The sequence below is a fragment of the Paroedura picta genome, chromosome 4 (genome assembly GCF_049243985.1).
Source record: "Paroedura picta isolate Pp20150507F chromosome 4, Ppicta_v3.0, whole genome shotgun sequence".
Classification (NCBI taxonomy): Eukaryota; Metazoa; Chordata; class Lepidosauria; order Squamata; family Gekkonidae; genus Paroedura; species Paroedura picta.
The window spans coordinates 112,349,952-112,373,583 of record NC_135372.1 but is presented as its reverse complement, the minus strand read 5'-3'; the positions used below and the strand labels follow the sequence as shown (position 1 = coordinate 112,373,583).

Below are 23,632 nucleotides of genomic sequence, written 5' to 3'. Positions count from 1 at the left end.
GCTCCTTGCCCTGCCTCCCCCCAGGAAAAAGTTTTTTTCTGCCATTGCCTGCACGTTTGTCCACCTTTCCCTTCCTCTAAGATGTCAGACATTTATAAAAAGACATTCCGATCTCCGGAAGAGGGGAGCGGGAGCAAGGGTGGGACGAGGCAGGTGCCTTTTGTGCATTTGATCCTCCATACCTTTCTTTGGCTGGTGGGCTGCTGGTTGCTTTCCATTAGGTAGCTCTACAAATGTTGGTGAATCCACTTTTTGGGATTCACCAAGTAGTGCATTAAAATGGAGGATGTAGCCGGCTGCTTACTGCCCAGACACTGCATGTTGGTGTCATCATGTGGAGTGGCCAGAATATAACTACTAACTATATTTAAAGGATGCGGAAATGCTCTGAGTCTGCACACTTGTGAGAATAAGGGCTTGTGTCATATGAATGAGCTTTGTCATAGATAGCCTGTCACATAGCATGCATCCTCTTGAACTTGTTGTTGTTAGGTGCAAAGTCGCGTCCGACCCATCGCTACCCCATGGACAATGATCCTCCAGGCCTTCCTGTCCTCTACCATTCCCCGGAGTCCATTTAAGTTTGCACCTACTGATTCAGTGACTCCATCCAGCCACCTCATTATCTGTCGTCCCCTTCTTCTTTTGCCCTCAGTCGCCCCCAGCATTAGGCTCTTCTCCAGGGAATCCTTCCTTCTCATGAGGTGGCCAAAGTATTTGAGTTTCATCTTCAGGATCTGGCCTTCTAAGGAGCAGTCCGAGCTGATCTCCTCTAGGACTGACCGGTTTGTTCGCCTTGCAGTCCAAGGGACTCGCAAGAGTCTTCTCCAGCACCAGAGTTCAAAAGCCTCAATTCTTTGATGGCCTTCCTTATGGTACAACTTTTGCAGCCATACATTGCAACTGGGAATACCATAGCCTTGACTAGATGCACTTTTGTTGGCAGGGTGATATCTCTGTTTTTTAGGATGCTGTCTAGATTTGCCATAGCTTTCCTCCCCAGGAGCAAGCGTCTTTTAATTTCTTTGCTGCAGTCCCCATCTGCAGTGATCTTGGAGCCCGGGAAAATAAAATCTGTCACTATCTCCATTTCTTCCCCATCTATTTGCCAGGAATTGAGAAGGCCGGATGCCATGATCTTTGTTTTCTTGATGTTGAGTTTCAAGCCAACTTTTGCACTCTCCTCCTTCACCCGCATCAACAGGCTCTTTAGTTCCTCTTCACTTTCTGCCATTAGAGTGGTATCATCTGCATATCTGAAGTTGTTGATATTTCTCCCTGCAATCTTAATCCCAATTTGTGACTCCTCTAATCCCGCCTTTCTCATGATGTGTTCCGCATACAAGTTAAATAGGCAAGGCGACAGTCTACAGCCTTGCCGAACCCCTTTCTCAATTTTGAACCAATCAGTGATTCCATGTTCAGTTCTTACTGTTGCTTCTTGACCTGCATATAAGTTACTCAAGAGACAAATAAGATACTCTGGTATTTCCATCTCTTTAAGAACTTGCCACAATTTGTTGTGCTTCACACAATCAAAGGCTTTAGCATAGTCAATGAAGCAGAAGTAGATGTTCTTCTGGAACTCCCTAGCTTTCTCCATGATCCAACGTATGTTGGCAATTTGATCTCTAGTTCCTCTGCCTCTTCGAAATCCTGCCTGTACTTCTGGAAGTTCTCAGTCCACATATTGCTGGAGCCTAGCTTGTAGGATTTTGAGCATAGCTTTGCTAGCATGAGAAATGAGAGCAATGGTGCGGTAGTTTGAACATTCTTTGGCATTGCCCTTCTTTGGGATTGGAATGTAAACTGACCTTTTCCAATCCTGTGGCCATTGTTGAGTTTTCCAAATTTGCTGGCATATTGAGTGTAGCACTTTTACTGCATTGTCTTTTAAGATTTTGATTAGTTCAACTGGAATGCTGTCACCACCATTAGCTTTATTGTTGCTCAGACTTCTTCAGGCTCATTTGACTTCACATTCCCGGATGTCTGACTCCAGGTCAGTAACTACCCCATTGTGGTTATCAGGGATGTTAAGCTCGCTCTTGTATAGTTCTTCTGTATAATTTTGCCACCTTTTAAAAATCTGTTCTGCTTCTGTGAGGTCCCTACCACTTTGGTCCCTTATCATACCCATCTTTGCATGAAACGTTCTCTTCATATCTCCAATTTTCTTGAACTGATCTCTGGTCCTCCCCATTCTATTGTTTTCTTCTATTTGTTTGCACTGTTTATTTAAGAAGGCATTCTTATCTCTTCTAGCTTTTCTCTGGAATTCTATATTCAATTGGGTGTATCTCTTTCTCCCTTGCCTTTCACTTCCCTTCTCTCCTTAGCTATTTGTAAAGCTTCCTCAGATAGCCATTTTGATTTCTTGTATTCCTTTTTCTTTGGGATGGTTTTAGTTGCTACCTCTTGTACAATGTTGCGAACCTCCGTCCATAGTTCTTCAGGCACTCTATCAGATCTAATTCCTTAAATCTATTTGTCACCTCTACTGTATATTCGTCGGGAATATGATTTAGTTCACACCTGAGTGGCCTAGTGCTTTTCCCTACTTTCTTCAATTTAAGCCTAAATTTTGCAACAAGAAGCTCATGATCTGAACCACAATCAGCTCTGGTCTTGTTTTTACTGACTATATAGAACTTCTCCATCTTTGGCTGCAGAGCACATAGTCAATCTGATTTCTGTGTTGACTGTCTGGTGATGTCACGTGTAGAGTCGTCTCTTGGGTTGTTGGAAAGGAGTGTTTGCTATGACCATTGTATTCTCTTGACAAAATTCTACCAGCCTGTGCCTTGCTTCATTTTGTACTCCAAGGCCAAACTTGCCTGTTATCCCGGTTATCTTTTGGCTTCCTACTTTAGCATTCCAATCCCCCATGATGATAAGCACATCATTTTTTGGCGTTGCTTCTAGAAGGTGTTGTAGGGCTTCATAGAACTGGTCAACTTCATCCTCTTCAGCAGCAGTGGTTGGGGCATAGACCTGGATTACTGTGATGTTGAATGGTTTGCTTTGGATTCGAACTGAGATAATTCTGTTGTTTTGGGGATTGTATCCCAAGACTGCTTTTCCTACTCTCTTATTGATTATGAAGGCTACTCCATTTCTTCTGTGAGATTCTTGTCAACAGTAGTATACCTGATGGTCATCTGAATTAAATTCACCCATTCCTGTCCATTTTAGTTCACTGATTCCTAAAATGTCGATGTTCAGTCTTGTTTAACCATGTCCAGCTTGCCTTGATTCATGGATCTGACGTTCCAGGTTCCTATGGAATAAAAATCTTTACAGCATCGGACTGTCTTTTCGCCACCAGTTACTTCCACAACTGAGCGTCCTTTCGGCTTTGGCCCAGTCGCTTCATTCATTCTGACGCTACTCGTACTAGCCGTCTGCTCATCCCCAGTAGCATATTTGGACACCTTCCGACCTGAGGGGCTCATTTTCCGGCGTCATATCGTTTTGCCTTTTGAACTTGTCCATTGGGTTTTCATGGCAAAGATACTGGAGTGGTTTGCCATTTCCTTCTCCAGTGGATCACCTTTTGTCAGAGCTCTCAGCTATGACCTGTCCGTCTTGGGTAGCCCTACACGGCATAGCTCATAGGTTCACTGAGCTACGCAAGCCCCCTTGCCACGGCAAGGCAGCGATCCTTGAAGGGGGCTTCTTGAACTAGTACTTTCTTTTTGACAAGCTCAGTGGTTTTCAATGAAATTTGAATAAATGGAAGTCCTAACAAAAGAGGAAGCACTTTGTATGATTAAAGCCATTGAGCACAAATTAAACATGTTCCTTATATTGCCTCATAAGGCAAATGCTATACTAGTAAGAAAGATATACTCTAAAATTCTATTGGAACTTAGTGGTTTATTAAAAGAAGCAATAAGTGGCTATAAGGAAATACTAAAAAGAAATTATAGATGTGGAAAGAGGAACTGAATATATATTGTAATGAAAATGAGTACAATTGCAGTACAATTTAATATAACACTCAGGGTCAGGTCACTGGGATGAGTGGTATAACAATCTGAGAAATAAAATAAGTAATCATATATACTAAGAGGATATTTTTTGCCTTTCTAGTCTTTGTCCTTCCCATTCTAATTTGAAACCAGGTTACTGAGATTATTTTAGACATATGAAGCATTAGATAGCCATAGCTTTCAGAAACTTCAATTGAGGCTCAGGACCTGGAATGACCCAAGTGCATCCAAATCATACTTGTGGAACCTGGTTCAGTACTGTCTGGTTACATGTAACATTGACTTCTGATAATATCAAGAACCTACAAAGCCTCTCTTGATATCTCTGCAGTTACTGATTTTAATGCAGCTGGCATGGTGTCAACACAGCATATCCCCCCCCCCAGCATCTAGATTCCTTTTGCTGAATCTACATATCCTCCTGGAACCACTGGAGGTTACAATCAAAGTCAAAAGACCTGCAGTTCATGTCATGCTTCCCCCTCATATCTCAACGTTCTGCAGGACCAAAGACAATTGGAACCATCCAGAACAGGGACATATTCTTGTAAGACTCCTCGTTGGGGAAAAAAATGTCTAAATATTAAAGGTACTTCTCAATGGTAATAACTATCTCAGCAAACGTTATAGTTCCTGATGAAAAACTGTACACAGCCAGGATATGAAACCAATCTTCTTCAAGAAGTCATGCCAGACTTAAAAGGCAGGACCCTTCAGGATAAGGGCAGGACCCTTCAGCATTAACAACTTCCTAGAAATAATATGAGAAGTGACTATGCAACTAACATTCTTCTTTTTGCTCTTTGTTGCATTTAGCTTCATAAACAGCTTGCAGATATAGCCTACTTCCATTTGGTGTCTCCTGCAGCCTTACAGGATGTGCTATCGTGTTATCCATTAATTGATCCTATAATAGCTGATGCTGAGAAAGTTGTTTGGGCAATTGATGGCATACAATCCAGCTGATTTCTAGAAATCTAATAGTTAAACTGTATCAGCAGAATCTGACTGGAAATTGAAGTGCTACCTGGTGTGTAATTGGAGATTAATGAGTATTAAATGTATATGGTATAGTGGTGGGAGTTAATTTGGTATTTCAGTTGTTACTGACAGACAATTTGCAAATATACATAGAATATCATTTTTTTAAAGTTCTTTTTTGTAAACCAGATCCTTGAGCTTTCTGAGCCTGCAGGTGTTGATCCTTTGTTAAAATCCATCTTGTCTTCCGAGAAATTCTTGAGTGGCCTACTGTTTGGGGAGATGCCCTCTTCTTCCTTGACCAAGGGAAAGGAATACAAAAGCTATCCATTCCTTTGGTTCCTTTAGACCTACCTCAACTAGAGATAGCCGATATGCTGGAGGAGGATGATTCTTCTCCTATTAGCCATGGTTCTAGCGACAGAACTTCTCTAACAAGAACTAGCAAGATAGAGGTTCATAAAGGAAGAAATCCTCAGCATGACACCATTATAGGGGGATGGCTACAGGATTTTATTTTAAAAAGGAATGGAAATGTTCCACAACAAACAAGTGGATGCCAAATTTGGATACCAAATAGAATTTGTGTCCTCACCTCCACATTACTTCATTTAGTCAATGGTCCCAAGTGAGAAACTCAAATGTAAACAAATTCAGGAAACAATCCAGCGACTTATATAGGGGAGATAGAACTAGTCTCTTCCAAGGGGTTGCTATGTTGATCTGGGAGTCTTTCTACTTCAGAGCACTCCCTGACATCCCAGGTTCTGAATATGTGGAGAGCATGGCTACCTGGCTGGTGTACTGACTGCCTAATGCACTGGCAGATGCCCTGCTGAATCTCCTGGAGGAAAGTGACTGCTAGCGTGTTGCAGTACCCCAGGATAATTGTCCTGGGGAACTTTAACATCCATGTGGATGTGCCCTTCCCCCCTGTCAGAGCTTGGACCTGGTGTCCTCCATGGCAACACTAGGGGTTTCAGTTTGTAACAGGCCCCACCCACACCTTGGATTTGATCTTTGGCACAAGGTTAGAGGTTGATCTGATAGCTATTAATAGAGTGCCAATGTCATATCATTTTGTACTGAAGGCCTGGCCCCGCATACCAGCCCTGCCTCATTTAAGTGGGGGTACATTTATGCCTGCCCAGAGCTGAGACAACTAGAGTGAGTTTGGAGAATGTCTCAATACTTTTTAGCTTCCGTTGCATCTGCCAGCTCTCACACAGCACAGTTGTTTAGGGTAATTCAGCCACTTGTTGCTCTAGAAAGTAGGCAACAAAAATGTAGCCAGTTGGATTTTAGCTGTGAGGTTTTTGCAAACTTTTTTATAGCTAAGATTTTGAGACTCCACCGTGACCTTCAACTACAGCTAGAGCTTTCTGTATCCTGGCCCCCACCTGGTGGAATGAGCTCCCAGTAGAGATCAGGGCTAGCTGCAGTAGCTGCCACTTAGAGTTCTGGATCAGGTTCAGGATGCTGGTGCTAATCTTCAAGGCTTTATATTGTCTGGGCACTGTATACCTGCAGAACTGCCTCTCCCTATATGCCCCCAGAAGAGTGTTGCACTCTGCTAATACCAACTTTTTGGAAATCCTTGGACCTAGAAAAATCCTACTGGCCTCAGCCAGAACCTGCCTGGAGGAATAAGCTGCCAGTAGAGATCCAGGCCCTGACAGAACTAACAAAGTTCTGTAGGTCCTGCAAAACAGCACTCTTCTACCATGCCTATGGTTGTAGCCAGGACAAAATGAACTACTATTGTGGGCCTCCTTCCCTGACTCCTCGCTTTTCCTGTACCCCCTTTTTCTTTCCCATCTCCTACATTGAACTAGCTGACACCTATGAAATTCTATCATGTCTGTAATGAGTCAATGAAGAAGGCACGGGGGACTGTAGAAGTGGAATCGGTATAGAAATTAATTTTAAATTGTTTTATATTTTAAGTGAATATTATTTTAATATTATGTGTTGTGAGCTTCCCAGAACCCATGTGTTGAAGGGCAGTCTAGAAATTTAAATATAAATAAGTGAAAAGAATATTGGCTAAATATATAATGATATTCGAGTCACTTCCATGATTACAAGTGCTAATGAAATTTTAATTCAGTTCTGTATCTGCATTCTAGTAGGCATGCTATAATTTTTCTTTTAACCCTGAATTTGTGTTTGATGAGAATGATCTATGTCTCTCATTAAATATTGCAAAATTAATGTGTGTACTGCAGTGTATTGAGTCATGTATGGTGGGGGGATATATGCAAGAGTTGGGCAGAGCCAATTGCCCCTTCAGGTAGTACATGAAATGTACAAACTGTAGAAAGGAAGAAAGGTTACAATCCTGTTCTGCAAAGGAAACCCAATGCTGTTGATTACCCAGTGTCGTCTTGGGATTCCGATTCCAACCTTAACTTGGGGTATCCAGAAACTGATTTTCCTGCCTTTTTAGTAATGCCAAGAATCCAAGTGATCCATACTGAAAATTTGCAACACTATCCCCTCATTTCCTGAAGCTTGTTTGCTTTCCTTCTCTTTCCCTGGATGGGGTGCAGCTTATAACTGTGCTTGCGGCCAGGAATTTGGGTGTAAACTTTGATGCCTCCTTATCTATGGAGGCTCAGATCACGAAAGTAGCCCGAGCTGCATTTACCATCTATGCCTAGCTAGGCTACTCGCGCTCTACTTGTCTCCAGAACATTTGGCCACGGTGATCCATGCTATGGTCACTTCCATACTAGACTTCTGTAACTCACTCTATGCGGGCCTTCCCTTGTCTATGACCCGGAAATTGCAGTTGGTGCAAAACGTGGCTGCTAGGGTCCTCACAAGATCATCTTGGAGGGCCCATGTCCAGCCTATGCTGAGGCAGCTATATTGATTACCAGTTGTCTTCTAGGTCAGGTTCTTACCTTTAAGGTCATCTGTGGCTTGGGCTCCACTTATCTGAGGTCCATTTGTCTCCTTATGCCCCTTGCAGAGCTATGTGCTCTGCTGGTTGTTCCTGGTCCCCAGGAAGCTCGCCTAGCCTCGACCAGGGCCACGGCTTTTTCTGTCTTGGCTCTAACCTGGTGGAATAAACTCCAGGAAGAGCTGAGGGCCCTGACAGAGCTATTACAGTTCCACAGGGCCTGTTAGATGGAGCTCTTCCGTCAGCCGTTTGGTTGAGGTTAGGCTAGGAAGATCTGGTTCCTCTCTGTACAGGCCCCTGTATGGGCCCGGGAGGCACATGCCGTGGTCACCTGGGCATGGCCATTTTTTCCAGAGGTTGATGGTAGATCTCTGTGGACTTCTGTGGCATGTTCTCATTGGCCAGGGGTAGGTAGGGGGAAGGAATTAGTTGGTTATTCTGTCATTATTGCTGATGTGGATTGTTATGGTTTTATTTGTTTTTATGGATGGATTTTTACTGTAGTGGTCCTTGTGGACCTCATTGTGAATCACCACAAGCCAATTGTTTGGGAGTGGTGGTCGATGAATATAACCATAAAGATCAAATAATTTTTCCCCCTCCTTAAAATGTTCTTTAAATACATACTTCAATGTTATTGTTTGCAACACCATTTTAAAAAATTCTCAAAGATTTCTTTCTGTTGGCAACATGCACTCAATTCTGAATATTTTGGATTTGCCACTGTTTTCAGTTCCTGTTTATGTGGAATAAACATAAGGTAGCAGGGAGCACACAGTTTTACGAAGAATTTTTATTTTAGTTTGATTTCTAATAGGAATCTGGTTGGGCAATAGTGGTTTGAGGGTCCCACCTAGTATCTGAGTGATGAGGTATTGAATTCACAGTATTCTATGAAAACATTCTGTCTGACCTTGAGTCCATCGTTTATCCATCACAGGGCTGTTGTGAGGATTAAATGTAGGAGTGTATAATGTATAAATCTATACCCCATACACTATAATATACTGGTTTTATGGATGCGAGCAGCAGGATGGAAATCAAATAAATAAATTAAATTAAAGCATTAATGAATGTCAGAAATATGGAAAGGTTACTAATTCTGTATATTATGTTGCATCCCTGGTTGTAATCTTGTTAAAGGACAGAAGGGGGGATGCCATAGAGACTGATTCAGCAAAAAATATGATAGGCATATTGTATAGCTTACAAAGTGTATGTCTTGCCACCAAAGGCGATTGTCCTGATAAGTTTCTCAGCAGTGTTTCTGCTGCCTCACTGGTCTGGTGAGTTCTTTTTGGTTTCCTTCCAATAGGAGAAAGCACCAGTACAGCTCCTTTTTATTTGGACTATTTTCTAAATTACGCAAATGGAGGAGAAGAGAATGGATTGAGTATTTTCTCATTAAGAGAGTGTGTGTACTTTACTGGCTCTTTTATAACTTGCTTTGCTTTTGTAGTTGTTGTGAGAGAGTGCCAGTCTTGAGGCTCCCAAATGACAGCTTTTCTCCCAGTGCTTGCCTTCAAGTGCTGCCAGCATTATTGAAAGCCACTGTGCTCACTCCACCATGCTACCTTCACCTGTCTTTTTTGGAATGCAGAGTGCTCCCCCTTGCTTGTTCTGCTTTGCTGACTGCATTCTAGTGTTGCCAAACACCATCTTATGTTCATGGCCCATGACTGCTTGAACAATGAAGTTCCTCTGTCCTGTCTGCCAGATAGTGGTATAACTCTTGCAAATGTCATTTTAGTAAACTGGGTGGAAAGCCAAATCATTGCAGACAGAAATGGGTTTCCCACTAAAACTAAGACAGGCACCAGAGTGCTGAATGGCACTGGAGGAGGTACCAGATCTTCCACATCCTGGCCTCAACCAAATGCATGGCGGAAGAGCTCCATCTTGCAGGCCCTGCGAGACTGAAGAAGTTTCGGCAGGGTCCTCAGCTCTCCCGGGAGCTCATTCCACCAGGGCTGAAAAAACCCTTACCCTGGTTGAGTCCAGGTGAACCTCACAAAGGCCAGGGACCTCCAACCTGTTTGTACCCACAGAGCTCAAGGCCCTGGGGGATGGTATAGGGGGTTAGACTCTCAAATACATTGAGCCCTGGTCACAAATGGCCTTAAATGTCAAAAACAAAACCTTGAACTTGATCCGATATTCAACTGGTAACCAATGCAGCTGCCTCAGCAATAGTTGGACATGGGCCCTCCACGGTGTTCCAGTGAGAACCCTAGCATCTGCATTTTGTAACAGCTGGAATTTCTGGGTCAAGGACAAGGGATGGGTCCATGTAGAGTGAATAATAGAAATTCAGTCTCGAGATAACCGTTGCATGGATCACTGTGGCAAGGTGTTTGTGAGACAGGTAGAGCGCTAGCCAGCTTGGTGTAGTGGTTAGGAGTGCAGACTTCTAATCTGGTGAGCCAGGTTTGATTCCGCATTCCCTCACATGCAACCAGCTGGATGACCTTGGGCTCATCACACCACTGATAAAGCAGTTTTGACCGAGCAGTAATATCAGGGCTCTCTCAGCCTCACCTACCTCACAGGGTGTCTGTTTTGGGAATAGGAAAGGGAAGGTGAATGTAAGCCGCTTTGGGACCCTTTGGGTAGAGAAAAGCAGCATATAAGAACCAACTCCTCCTCCTGCTCCTCCTTGCTGTGCTTGGCGAAGATGGAAAAATGCCAACTGGGCTACCTTGGTGACCTGAGCCTCCATTGACAAGGAGGTATCCAGAATCACTGGCTGAGTGACCTCTGTCTTGGAGGGGTTGAGTTTCATCTAGCTTTTCTTGAGCCAGACCATCACTGCTTCCAAACAACTGAAGTACTTGCCGAACAGGCCATGTTTGGCCACCTATCTGAAAATCAATTTCTTGGCTTGTTTGCATAAATGCAGATTTGTGGCTTAAATATGCCAGTGCTCAAAAAATTAATGTCATTTGCACTGTTTGTTGGTAGATTATAATGCCGTGTTTCAGAATGATATTAGGAGTTGGAACCAGCCAGGGTTTTTTTGTTTAGCCTTGCCTAAAGCTCTTGCTTTTGTTCATGATCTCTCAAATAGCCTTTTTGCATGGTTGAAAAGCTGGTTGGATCCAACCCATTATATGCATGATTCACTTTGAGCCCTGACCACAGATGATTTGTGTGTGTGTGTATTTGCTTCAAGTTTCCCTAGAAAATGAGTTCAGTTCTGAAAAGGAGGAACATGAATGTTCTAAGGTGTTATGTAGTCAGTGTGGACCTGTGTGTTCTGTTTATGTAGAGGGAGGCAGCTGGTGATAAAATTCTGCCACTGTTTTTTTTGGTTTTCGTAATAGAGTGGAAGATTTGTGCTCTCCTTCAGCATGGCTTCTTTGTTCCAGTGGGTAAAATCACTCTGCCCTGTGGCTTGGGTGCTAAGGCAGCAGATAGAATATATGTTAGGAAGAAGGTCCCTCCTTCGCTCCCGCCCCCAAGCTTCCGGGAGACAGGAATGCCTTTCCCCCCCTACAAACTGTATAAAGCAAAGAACAAGCAAGCATGCTTTTCATTCGACAGAAGGTTTTAAACTTTAAACTGAAAGTGAGCATCATAACGCTCACCGTGTGCCCAAATGTTGTCCTGCCTGCACTAACATGGATCGTATGTTATTTCTTTTCTTGGGGACGCATATCAACGATTATACACATATCTGCCAGCAGGCTGTATTAATTAGAGTGGTTGGAGGAACTGTGAAAGCTCCCTCAGTGGGCTTTTTTCCATCCCCAATGAATATTCCCCTCCTGGTTTAGCCTTGTGTAAAAAGCCATTTTTGGGGGTGAAATTACAATGAAATACAGTTCCGTGTGAAGCAAAGAAGCAATGAATTAACACATTTTAAAAAATGAAGGGAAAGGGGCATTTCGGAGCCACGAGGGTGATCCGTTTGATTGGCTCTTCAGTTTGATTGATGGGCTGAGGCAGGCAGAAGCGCCACAATTTTAGAGTGCCTTGTTTGCAATTCCTGCAAGACCGGAAACGTGTGTTACCAAAAAAGCGCTACGGGTGCATGAATATTGTGCTACAATTTGCACTGTGCGAAATGTCAAAATTCCACTACAGATCGTAGTGGTTCGGGCTGCCATGGACATGGGTAGCCGTGTTGGTCTGAAGCAGCACAACAAAACAAAATCAGAGTCCAGTGGTACCTTTAAGACCAACAGAGATTTATTCAAGGCGTGAGCTTTCAAATGCAAGCACTCTTCCTCAGACTATGTGTTTAGTAAGTTAATCACTTTTGAGCTTTTGTGAATACAAATGTGAAAAAATTGTGTTAATCCTGTGCTGTTTCAATCTGCAGTCTGAGCAAGATTTAAATTACTGTATTTTAAAAAAGGAATTGTATATTTAGGTGGTAACTTAATATATATATATTTAAAATAAAATACTAAATGTTCACATTTTTACCCATTTATTAAACAAATGTTTAAAACCCTGTTGTATCCACTACTGTAGATTTTAGTTGGCTCTCAAAGAATTGTTGTCATGATTAAGCTCTTTGTTAGGAAGTATTTCTGCAAGATTTCTTGAAGCATATGGCTTTCTGAAAAAGCAGCTGCAAGATATTTTCTTGTGCTGCTTGTTGCTGAACTATTTTTTTGTTGAGTATATGAACTTGCTTTGTTAGACCATGTGTAGACGGCGTTTTTGAAGGGATTTAGATAGACATCCAATATGTATCTAATTCCTGCCTATTGGTTCTTTCTTTGCCCTTATCTGGCACATTGCAGACAAGGCTAGTTGCTTTTCACTCATGCATTGATTGATTTGGGAAGCTGCTGAACACCCTCAGAATTTGTTAAAACTGCTTGTGTCCTTCCAGTATCCCTATATTTTTATTTAATGCCAGTCTTATATTAGTCCTGTGCCCCTTTACATTTTGAAACAGTTAAACTTAATGGTCATAACTTCAGTTGAGATTTTTTTTAACTGCTTTAAGTAACAGTGGTCTAATATGAATGTGCCTTTCCTCAGCAAATGTGCATGCTCTTGTATGTGAATTTTGGCACAGTGAAGGAACTTCTCAGTTGAAGAGGCATGGCTTTATTTCTCAGCTGGCAATACCATTCTTGGAGGTAGGCCAGAGTCATGGATTTGATTAACAAGATGGTCAGAGTTATTTTCTCCATCTTCTTTTCTTGCTGTAAAGCAGTCCATCTGCTCTTTCCATTGCTGCTGACATCATCCTGAACCATTACTCATCTTTTCAGGAATGGTGCCTGAAATGAAAAATAGCCATCAGACTGGTATTATCTTTACTCAAGATATGTGTCCTTTTGGTTCATTTGTCCTAGAGCAGTGGTCCCCAACATTTTTATCACCGGGGACCAGTCAATGCTTGACAGTTTTACTGAGTCCCGGGGGGGGGCGCAGTGCCACACCGGGGGGGGGGAGCCTCAGCCATGGCGGCCGCAGGAGAGCCCCAAAGGTGAGCCGGCAGCAGAGTGGCAGAGCAGCCCCCGAGGCAGCAGATGGGGAGAAGGACAAGGAGGAGCTGCAGCCCGGTACCAACTGATCCCGATGAGCGGGCGCGGTCCGCGGGGGCGCGGCCCGATGCCCTGCCGGTCCCCAGCCTTAGAAAGGTTGGGGACCACTGGTGTAAACCACCCTGAACTCACGAAGGAAGGGCGGTCTAAAAATGTAATAATAATAAATAAATAAAAATAAACCTCCTTTACAGTTAAAATCTTTCTGAGTGGGGTTAGTTGGTGTTTGGCTGGATGAGTTCTTAAGCAGGAAGGCCAGTGTCTTCTTGATATTGTTTCTTGGCCTCAGCTGTAGGCCTGGTGGAACAGGTCTGTTGTACAGGTTCTCTGGCATTGTTTAAGGTCCCAGAGAGCCTTGATTTCACTATGCAAAGTGTTCTACCAGGCTGATTGAGGGCAGTTTTACCTTTTTGTGGCTGGGAACCCTGAGCCAATTTTGATCGCTCAAGCTTAGTATTCTTTGGGGGACTAAGCAGACAAGGTGATCTTGTAAATACACGGGTCCCAGGCCGTTCAGGGCCTCGAAAGTAAGAATCTTGTAAATACCTTGAATCTAATTCAGGCCCCAATCTGGAGTCAGTGCAGCTGGGAGAGCATGGGTGTGGTTATTATTATTAATAATAATAATTTCTACACTGCCTCTCTCCATAATGGGTGGTTCACAACAATAAAGCACTTATTTACAGGGCATAATGTTTTCTGGGAAACATATTGGGAGAGGCAGTCCCTCAGATATGTAGGGCCCAAATCACATAGGGCCTTACAGGTCAGTACCAAAACCTTGAACCTGATCTGGAGCTACACCAATGCAGCTGAACCCTCCATGGAATCTGCATGAGGACCTGTGCCACTACATTTTTATGCCAGCTGTAATCTCTGGATCCAGGCCAAGGGTAGCCCTGATAGCCCTGCAGCCCAGCAGGATTCCTTTGCTTAGAGTGATGTCACTCAATGACATGCCAAACTGGAAAACCTTTTATTGAGTTTTTGTTTCCTTATCCCTTCCATATTTATTCAGAGCTTCAGTATTAACAGCTGTATCTATTTGTCTGCTATGCTGGTTTTCCACTTCTTGCTCTCCCCTTTTCCTTTCATGTGTTTTCTCCTTTCTGCACCTCAATGTTTTCCCCTCTTAAACTTGGTTGCATGCTCATTTTTAGCAGCCCCCTGTAGTGCATTACCTCTTGATACTGTCGTCAGGTTTTATGGTATGCGTGTTATCTGTCTGCCAATACTTTGCAGTTGCCATTTTCCAGATTGTATACATATGCCTTCTCCACTTTTTAAAACTTTCTCTTCTCTTCTTTTCTTGGTGTTTGACTAAATTAACTTTTGGACAGGTTCTTATGTTTTTCCTAGGATTTATAATTATTTGGAAATGTTAGAAATCTAAATATTAAGAATAGGGGGCAGGAGTAGTTAATACAGAATCACGGAATCATAGAGTTGGAAGGGGGCATACAGGTCATCTAGTCCAACCCCCTGCTCAACGCAGGATCATCCCAAAGCAAAAGTATTTAATATCCTATTATGGAAATGTGATGGAATGGTGCTGGTCAAGACACTTAATTTCAAGTCATCTGATTATAAATGGAGAGAATGTAGCCTCAAAAAGGGTAAAATTCAGATGAAAAAGGGTTAAAATATAGGCATACTGTGCCTAGATTAAATAAAAGAATGTGACAACTTTCTGAGTTGCATTGATTAGTTGGTTGTTGAGTGGGTGAGGATGGGGTTTGATTTGCTGCTGGGTTATAGTGGGTTTTAATGCTGGTATTTTATTTTTATTGTGGAGTTGCTGATGGTGGTGGTTAAGAAATCCAAATAATAAATACATAAAATAAAAATAGATTTCACAGATTAATTATTCTCTTAATCATCTTGTGGAAATAATCAAAGGAATGTACCAAAATATTTGCAATATATATGGGTTTGTGAGGCAACTGGTGGACAGTGTTCTAATGTATAAAATATTCTTTCCCAATAGATTCCGGAATGAATGAAAGATGACTCTGGCTTGGCAAATGACCAGTCTGCTGCAATATCATGCTAAACTTCATAAGGCAATGGCTGATCTGTCTACACTGACTATTAACATCAAGAAGAGTGAAGTACTCTGCAGCTTCTTGATCTCATAAGATATTAAAGTGTCTGCGCAGAACAATGACAACATTTTTTGGGGGACAACCTAGAGCTTTATCCCATGGATGGTGACCCACAGCGGAGAGATCTCATATCTGTCAAAGGTGCTTGGAAAGACCCTCAGAGAACCACACAGTCTGTTCAATTCATGGGTCTTGCTGACCTTAATTATTTATTAGTATTCCTTGTTAGTAATGCTGTGATGACTTTTTAAAGACTTTTTACAAGTGCAATGTAATCTCCAGCTTTTCGAAAAGGGAAATGGAGAGTTTATGGACCTTACTGTGCAGCCTGAATTTGACACTTGCCACAATCTGCAGTGGGCTACAGTAACAATGTGACCTTAACATGCTATTTCTACAGCCCTAAGTGGCATCTGAGTAGGAATTTCCTGCCAGTCCCCAACCTTTCTTTAACACAGGGCATTCACCCAGTGTTGCCATGATGTGTGAGGTGATGCCTACCATCAGTGAGAGTGACCCCTTGGGGTCGCAGCCAGGCTCTGATTCTGATGCCAACTTTGAACAGCTGATGGTGAACATGCTTGATGAAAGAGACAAGCTGTTAGAGACTCTACGGGAAACACGGGAGACTTTGTCAGTGACTCAGGGCCGGCTACAGGAGGCCTTGCATGAGCGAGACCAGTTGCAGAGGCAACTGAACTCTGCTCTCCCTCAGGTAAGAAGATAAATACATACATACATTCTTTATTTTCAGTTCAGAAATCAAATAACATCATAACAGCAGAGTCCACATCTAGTACACACTATATATATAGGGGTAAATATTAAAGAATTAAAAATATTAAATCTTATACCTGCTTGGTAGTAAAAGTTTGGGTTATCAGCTTCCTTGTGGATGAAACCTGAGCACAAAACTTTGCCACTTTAATGGAAGTTTCATTAGAATGATCTGCAAAGAGGAGCAATGTCTAAAATGTGTCACATAGGGTGAGGTGTATCGGAGTACATGCTTTTGTGGAATTTACAGTTTAATAAAACATGCTTGACTGTTTTAGCTGTGTCAGATAGGCAGAGCAAAGGTGCTAGGAGTATGGAATGTTGAAAGTATCACACTTCTAGAAATGCTGAGAGCAAAAGATTAAGCCGAGCCAGAGTGAAGACTCTGTGGCATTTGGCATTTTGTTGTCACAAAGTTTTGAGTGTAATTATCCACAGCCAGATAGAAACGAGCCCAACCTCTTTCTGTTTGGAGAGATGTGACCCAAATTTGTTGTTTTATTATTTCTCTGGCTCCCGAGGGCTGAAGGTAGCAAATTGCTGAGGAGAGAAAAGCCGTTTTGTTGTAATTAGTTCTTGACAGCGTCCACCCAACCTGAGCAGTATTGGCTGAGTAATTAATGCAGCAACAGTGCACAGCCTGATTTAAAGTATAGGTCCGCGCATGCGGGTATGCGCCATGTGCAGACGCAAATGCGCACACGTGGCAATTTCGTGCACGCGTCATGCGCAGCCGCAAACACGCATGCACTGCACTTTTGTGCATGTGCGTTTGTGGCCGCGCATGGCACAAACGCGCATGCGTGGACCTGCCAGCATGCGCGTTTGCGCTGCCGGCTGCGCTTCCCTCTCCCCCCCTCCCGCAAAAAGAAGCTTGCCAGGCCGCAAGCTAATCGGCTGCTTTGGTGGCCGATTTGCTTGCGGACTGGGAAGTTTCTCACTGTGGGGGGGCGGGGTGGGATAGGGAGTCGTGGCCCGGCCCGGGGGTTGGGGACCACTGATATAGAGGGTGTTATGGACAGGGTTTTCCCACCATTTAGCCAGGGAGGTGGGAACAAAAGCTTCCTGACTACTTCAGTAGAACAAGCCCTGTATCCAATTCAGTTTTTAGTGTCTTCTCACTAGCTGACCTTCCATAGCAATGATCAAAGTCCTGGGTGGGACATCCTCCTCTTGGTCTGTAATATGCTGCAACACACTTCGCTGTTATTGATTATTTGTGCTGCCTGTGAAGTATAAATCGACTTCTCCCATTTTATAAAGTTCTCGACAAAATTCATATTTTCCAAAACTTTAAAAAGGAAAGTTCAGTTCAAATTGTCAAAAGCCTTCTCTGGGTCTAAAAAAATCAATGCAGCCTGTTTTTCATTATGTTTTTCCAAATATTCGGAAATGTCTACCACAGCCCTCCTACTGGGTCTTGGGTAAAAGCACACGTTGATCTTGTAAATTTCTTGTAAAATTATCTTCAGTTTTTCAGGTAAAATCATTGTAAACAACTTACAATCGTTTAGTAATAATATTGGTCTATATTTTCTTGTTAAAGTCAGATATTTTCCATCTGTGGGTATTAATGCTATGTTGGCCTCTTTACTTTCTTCTGGCACCTTTCCTCCCTTTAAAATAGAGTTCATCATATTTTGTAAATGTTGCAAAAGTTCATACTCAAAACACTTAATGTACCAACCCAATACGTAATCTGGTCCATGAGCCTGTTCCGAGAGAGCCAGTTTGGTGTAGTGGTTAGGAGTGCGGACTTCTAATCTGGCATCTGGCATGCCGAGTTCGATTCTGCACTTCCCCACATGCAACCAGCTGGGTGACCTTGGGCTCACCACGGCACTGATAAAACTGTTCTGACCAAGCAGTGATATCAGGGCTCTCTCAGCCTCACCCACCTCACAGGGTGTCTGTTGTGGGGAGAGGAAAGGGAAGGCGACTGTAAGCCGCTTTGAGCCTCCTTCGGGTAGGGAAAAGCGGCATATAAGAACCAACTCTTCTTCTTCTTCCTCTTCTTAATCCTTTTTATAATTTCCAAAATTCCTGTATTGTTATTGGTCTATTCATAATTTGTCTGTGTTCTATAATCCTAGGTGAATTTTGTTTTCTCCCTATTGTCACAGGAGGTGGTGTTTCCTGTCACTTTTTAGGGAGGCAGGACTTGATTTTATTTCTTGTCTCCTTGGTGGTGGGAGGCACCCTTGTCAGTCTTCTTCCTGTCTTGATAGGGAATAGTAGGCAAAGACTACTTTCTCTAGCCTTCTTAAATCTGATAGTTCTATTTTTTATTCTAAATAGAATCCTTTATCTAATTGAGGAGGAGGCGAGAGAGTAATATGGAACAATATGGAACAAAAGGAAATATGGAACAAAAGTGATGGACTTGTTTGCAGTGGCCAACAATACACAGGTCCAGAGGTTTTGTTCGCATTTCCAGCATCCAAAGGTATAATTGGTGGACACACTTTCAGACAGGTGGTCGAAGGGCCTGCTTTATGTGTTCACCTCATTACCAGTGATTACCATCTTCTCCCAGCCGTATATCGTCTTACTGGTCCATATAACTATGTAGAAGAAAAGAAAGGCATTACAGAGGTAGTATTATTATACATTCCATTAGCTTTGTTTCCTTACAAGGAAAGGACAAGTTAAAACATCATATCCTGTTGAGGGACAGTACCATATTTTTTCTCTGTCTTTCACAGTTTATAACCAACCATTTCCCTAGTTTGTCTTTGTTTTACATCATTCATTTTTTTATTTCCATTTCTCTTATCATAGTTTTTGCTGTAAGTTTTTGCTCTAATTTGTTGAGAGACATTTGTGTTCCCTGGGGAATTCTTTAGTTGATTGTTGTGGCTTCTGTGCAGTGCTCTACCCCACCCTTACTGTATATCCATTCCTGCCCAGAGAGTCACATAAAAGGGGTGAGGTGAGCACTCTTCCCTGAGTTCTCCTTCAGCCACTATAAGGAAAGGATGAGCCTTTTCCCTTCTCTTCAATTTTTACCTTAGGATGAATTGTGAATATAGCTGACAGTTTATTATTGCATTGTTTAAAAAAATGTGAGTACCATCGGGCAAAAATGTCCCATAACAACAACCACCAGTTATGTCTTCTTTGTCTTAGCAAAGGACATAATACTGCCTCATGCCCTGCTTGCCACTGCTTCATGCCTAAGGCATGAAAGAATGGAACTGCATGTTTGAAGGTTGCTTTATGGGAGAAGGCTTTGGGACCCCAAAACTGAAAAGCAAACCAATTCTGACAAAAGACAGCAGACTGCCTTGGCACTGACTCTGTTGACTTCTGCTTTAGGATGGTTAGGGCTGATCCTGCGTTGAGCAGGGGGTTGGACTTAGATGGCCTGTATGGCCCCTTCCAACTCTATGATTCTATGATTCAGGCCTGACTGGCATGCTAGTGCTGATTGACTCCACACTGGAGGCACTCTTGGAAAATCTTCCACATTCAGAAGCCTTAATCTGCTGAAGCTCAGAACCAGAAGACAACACCAGGGCCTTGACCTCTGTGCCTTGTTGACCTACCAGAAGAACAGGTCAGCTACTGTGTGAGATAGAAGGCTGGACTAGATTGACTATTGGTCTAATCCAGCATGGCTCTTCATATGTTCTTAACATTGTTTGAATGGGATTTATTTCCAAATCAGCATATACTAATAATACGTGTTGTCATTTTGTTGCCTATATGTGCTGTAATTTTGGTGACGTTTTTGAGGAGGGTATTTGTTCCACTATATATTTCTGGTAAGGCCTTGGAGGAGGAGTGTGTCTCATGGCTTATGTGCCACTCAGCGCTTAACACCCACTCAGGGTGCTTGTTCTGCCCCTGAGTGCCTCCTTCGCCAACTGGCTTGCCTGTCTGTCCAGCGGCCAGACAATTGCCTTTCGTCCCCTGACCACCCTCTCCTCCTTCCGCTTCCCCCTGAAGCTTGGAGGCTACAGATCACTGCTGCGTAAGAGCTGCCCCTGCTGGCGAATTTCCTAACAGATGCCTGCAACCTTTCCAGGTCCTGGGAGGAGGGGGAGGCCATCTGCAGAGTTCTTCCACTCCACCCCCCTAATCTAGTGCCCGTTGTATTCCTGAATGCAACGGGCTTGGTCCCTGCTAGAGCCATAAATGGCTACGAGGAAGCATAGTTTCACTTGCATTTGTCACTGTTTGCAGGAAAGAAAATATAGTGCCCTGGTCTGGAAGAATCCTTAGTTGCCATCACTGTTCTCCATATTGTTCAGAAAAGTTATTGCCAGGAGGTGGTGCTACAGTCAAGAGAAGTCCCAATTGCTGATATCCAACACTCGGTTCCAGTTATGTTCCATCCCACCCTGTCCCTCATTTAACTGTTACTGTTTATTTGCAGTGTAGGAACTGCTTTAGCATGACTTTGCCTATTTGACTTATTTCAAACTATTAACTTGTAATTATTAATAAAAAAGGGAATCTCTATTTCTGGTTATATATTGATCTGTCTATGGAGCTGCCATTACTTAGGGCAGGATAACTGTTAAGGTTCAACAAGGCAGCTATAGTAGTGTAATGGCTATCCTGATTGTCCTAGGACAAAGCCTATGGGATCCTTAGGCTGGTTAGAGATGACGGTTGGGTTACCTTCAAACTTCATTGCAATTAAGATACACATTCCATTAGAGCCATGTTGACTAAACAGGTGTTCAGTTGAGCCTAGGAACGCCCTGTGATCCTGTGATGTTTGTAACTCAGTGCTAGAGCACATACTTTAAGTGCACCAAGTATAAAGTTTGGTCCCTGGTATTTCTATTTGGTTAGGGAAGATCTCTGCCTGAGGCTTGAGAGAACAGCTGTCAATCAGAAAACTATTGTGTTAGTGTGTCATTTTGCCAGAGTTTTTGCAGGATCTTTATTTTGTGCATAGAGACCTTATGTATTCGGTGGAGCATCTTCAACTAGCGCAAAGATGGAGCCAGCTAACTACTGTGTCCTGACAACTGAGTGAAGTTTCTATATTTACCACTGCAACAATGCGACTGCCAATGTCTGAAGCCACAAAGAGAGCAGGCCTTATGTTTCATGTCTTTATGTATCATGTCCTATATCTTTTGCTGTTCCATCAGTTGTCTGCTTGGTGACAATAATCCAAACACAATCTTTTGTTCCCCATCTTTAATAGACTAGATAGGATTGCTAATCCACAACTTTGCTGTAGTTTAGAAGGAAAGTGGTCTTGGGTTTTTTTCCCTACATTCTCCCCCCCCCCCCCAGTTTATTGCATTGGAAGGCTCTCCTGTAAAAATGTGTTCCACTTTATGATTTTACAAATATCTTAGTCATACCATGGCATGCAGAGCTGCTTCTGCAATTATGCCCCAATGGTGTGAATCAATCTTTTCCTCTCCCACCATAATTTACTCATTCTATGTGAAAAATCAGAATACAGGGAAAAGTTCTCAAATATTGATATAGGATTGATTTAGACGTTCTCCCAAGTATCTTTTCTACTTGCCTCCAGGAAAAGTGGTAATGATTACAATTGTCAAGCCTGATTTAAGAAGAGGTAGAATTAACACTGTTACTTGTGCAGGAAAATGCTACACTGCGTACTGGTGGATTTCCAGGCCACAAAGATAAGCCTGTCCTAAAACGTATTTAATGAGATGTGAATATACAGGAGGAAAGAGGCCCAATATTTTTAGTGGAAGGCAGAAAGCAGCAGAAAACAGCACAAGTGATTGTCATCTGTGCTATAATGAAGCTTTGAGCTGAAAATAGCAAGGAGCCTATGCTTTGGATTAATGTTGGCAGCTATGTTCTGAGGATATTGCCATGAATCCATAATGTTCAAGTTAGCCACACCCCTGCTTGCCATAGAGTTTAGCCAAGGAAATGACTACTCAGTGACTCAAGGCAAGAGGGTAGGGTCTATAATCTGGGGAGAGGGCAGGACTATTTCTTGCTTTTCAGTAATGGTAACCCCAGGATGTCTTGTGCACAACTGAGCAACTGCAAGGATGGGGTGAATGAGGGATTCAGAGAGGCAGGCTTCTTCCAAGCACAGTGAGAGCCTTTTCTGGCCCTGACATCATCTTCTGGCCCTGCTTCTTTTATCTCCTTCCTCTTGACAAATTCTTATCTGAGTCAGACAGATCCACTCGTCTGATAAATTCAAAGCTGGTCAAAAGGTGCCCTGGCCATAACTGGGCTGAGCTAATTTTCACTCATGCTTTTTGTAGCCGCCATAGTCAGCACCCTCCTCCTGGATTGAGTGCCCAGACTCTTGTGTCTCTACTGATCCATGCTGAGCAGCTGGACAGAGAGCATGCCAGGTCAGCCAAGGGAGGGTTATGCCTTTCGGGCTCTGCAGCCTCTTGGATTAAGGGGCTATGCGGATTTACTCTCTGCTCCTGCTTCAATTCCTCTCCCTTTGCTGTTCTGTATAGGGAACATGCAAGCAATGCAGAGCAAACTAGGTCATCGCAAAGGGACTTTGTGCATCTGTGAGATCCTCTGGGAGAGGCCGCTGGCTCTCCCAGCTCCTGCTCTTAGCTCTTTTGCCTCCCTAACCAAGTAGTGCTGTTGCCTCTCCTGGATCCTGGAAAGGAATGTGATTAGCACAAGCAGCAGATAGAGAATTTTGGTTGGTTCTGAATACCTCTTGCTGACAAGTGCTTCATTGACACTCTTCCAGTGCCCAGTTTTCTTCTTCCTGCCAGGCCAAGAGACTCTGCAACAAGCAACTTCCTGCTGGTTTGAATCTCACAACCAGAGTCTGCAGCTGGATATGGAACCCAGGCTTCTTCTAACTTTTATCTTTGGATTTAGTTCCTGTTCTCCATTGAGGCTGGCAGAACCATGGATTTACAGATCAAGTTGGCTATGATTCCCCAGTATGAATACAGGGACCAAATCCATAACCATCTATCTGTCCAATGGCATTAATTTCAGCATGTACATGTATCAGGTAAGCGGGATGTCCCCTGCAGTGCCTACCCATCATGATGTTCTAGGGATATGGAAATATCTCAGGTATTTGAAACTAGTGCTTTGCTACCTAAACTCTAGAAGCAGCCCCTTTTCTGCTAGGAATTCTTCCTGCTTGCAGGTATTAACTATGCTAGCTTTTGTTTGTGTTAAGAAAAGAAAATAGCAAAACTCTAGGGTATCTCAAAGGTCTTATTTGAGTTAATAGAGCATCAGGCACACTTATTAGTATATGTAATGGCGCCAATAGCTAAGAAGGAATAAATGTTACTGTGGTGGGGGCCTTGCTGGTGACAGAGTGTACATTTTGGCCCTCCCAGGCTAGATTTCTTGCAGATAAGCAAAGGATATTTGATTTTTGGAATCTATTGCTCAGGAGTA

The 23,632-nt window shown here is 43.0% G+C and overlaps 1 protein-coding gene across 10 annotated transcripts in view; it reads left to right on the top strand.

Annotated features, from left to right (window-relative positions):
* Window positions 1-23,632, top strand: part of PPFIA4 (PPFI scaffold protein A4) — a 146,379-nt gene that overhangs the window by 31,201 nt on the left and 91,546 nt on the right. For all 10 annotated transcript variants that reach the window (XM_077335126.1, XM_077335121.1, XM_077335123.1 and 7 more), the window contains one exon: window positions 15,382-16,214. In XM_077335126.1, the coding sequence (XP_077191241.1) occupies window positions 15,978-16,214 (237 nt within the window). In that variant the 5' untranslated portion in view covers window positions 15,382-15,977. The remainder of the gene's footprint in view (window positions 1-15,381; window positions 16,215-23,632) is intronic.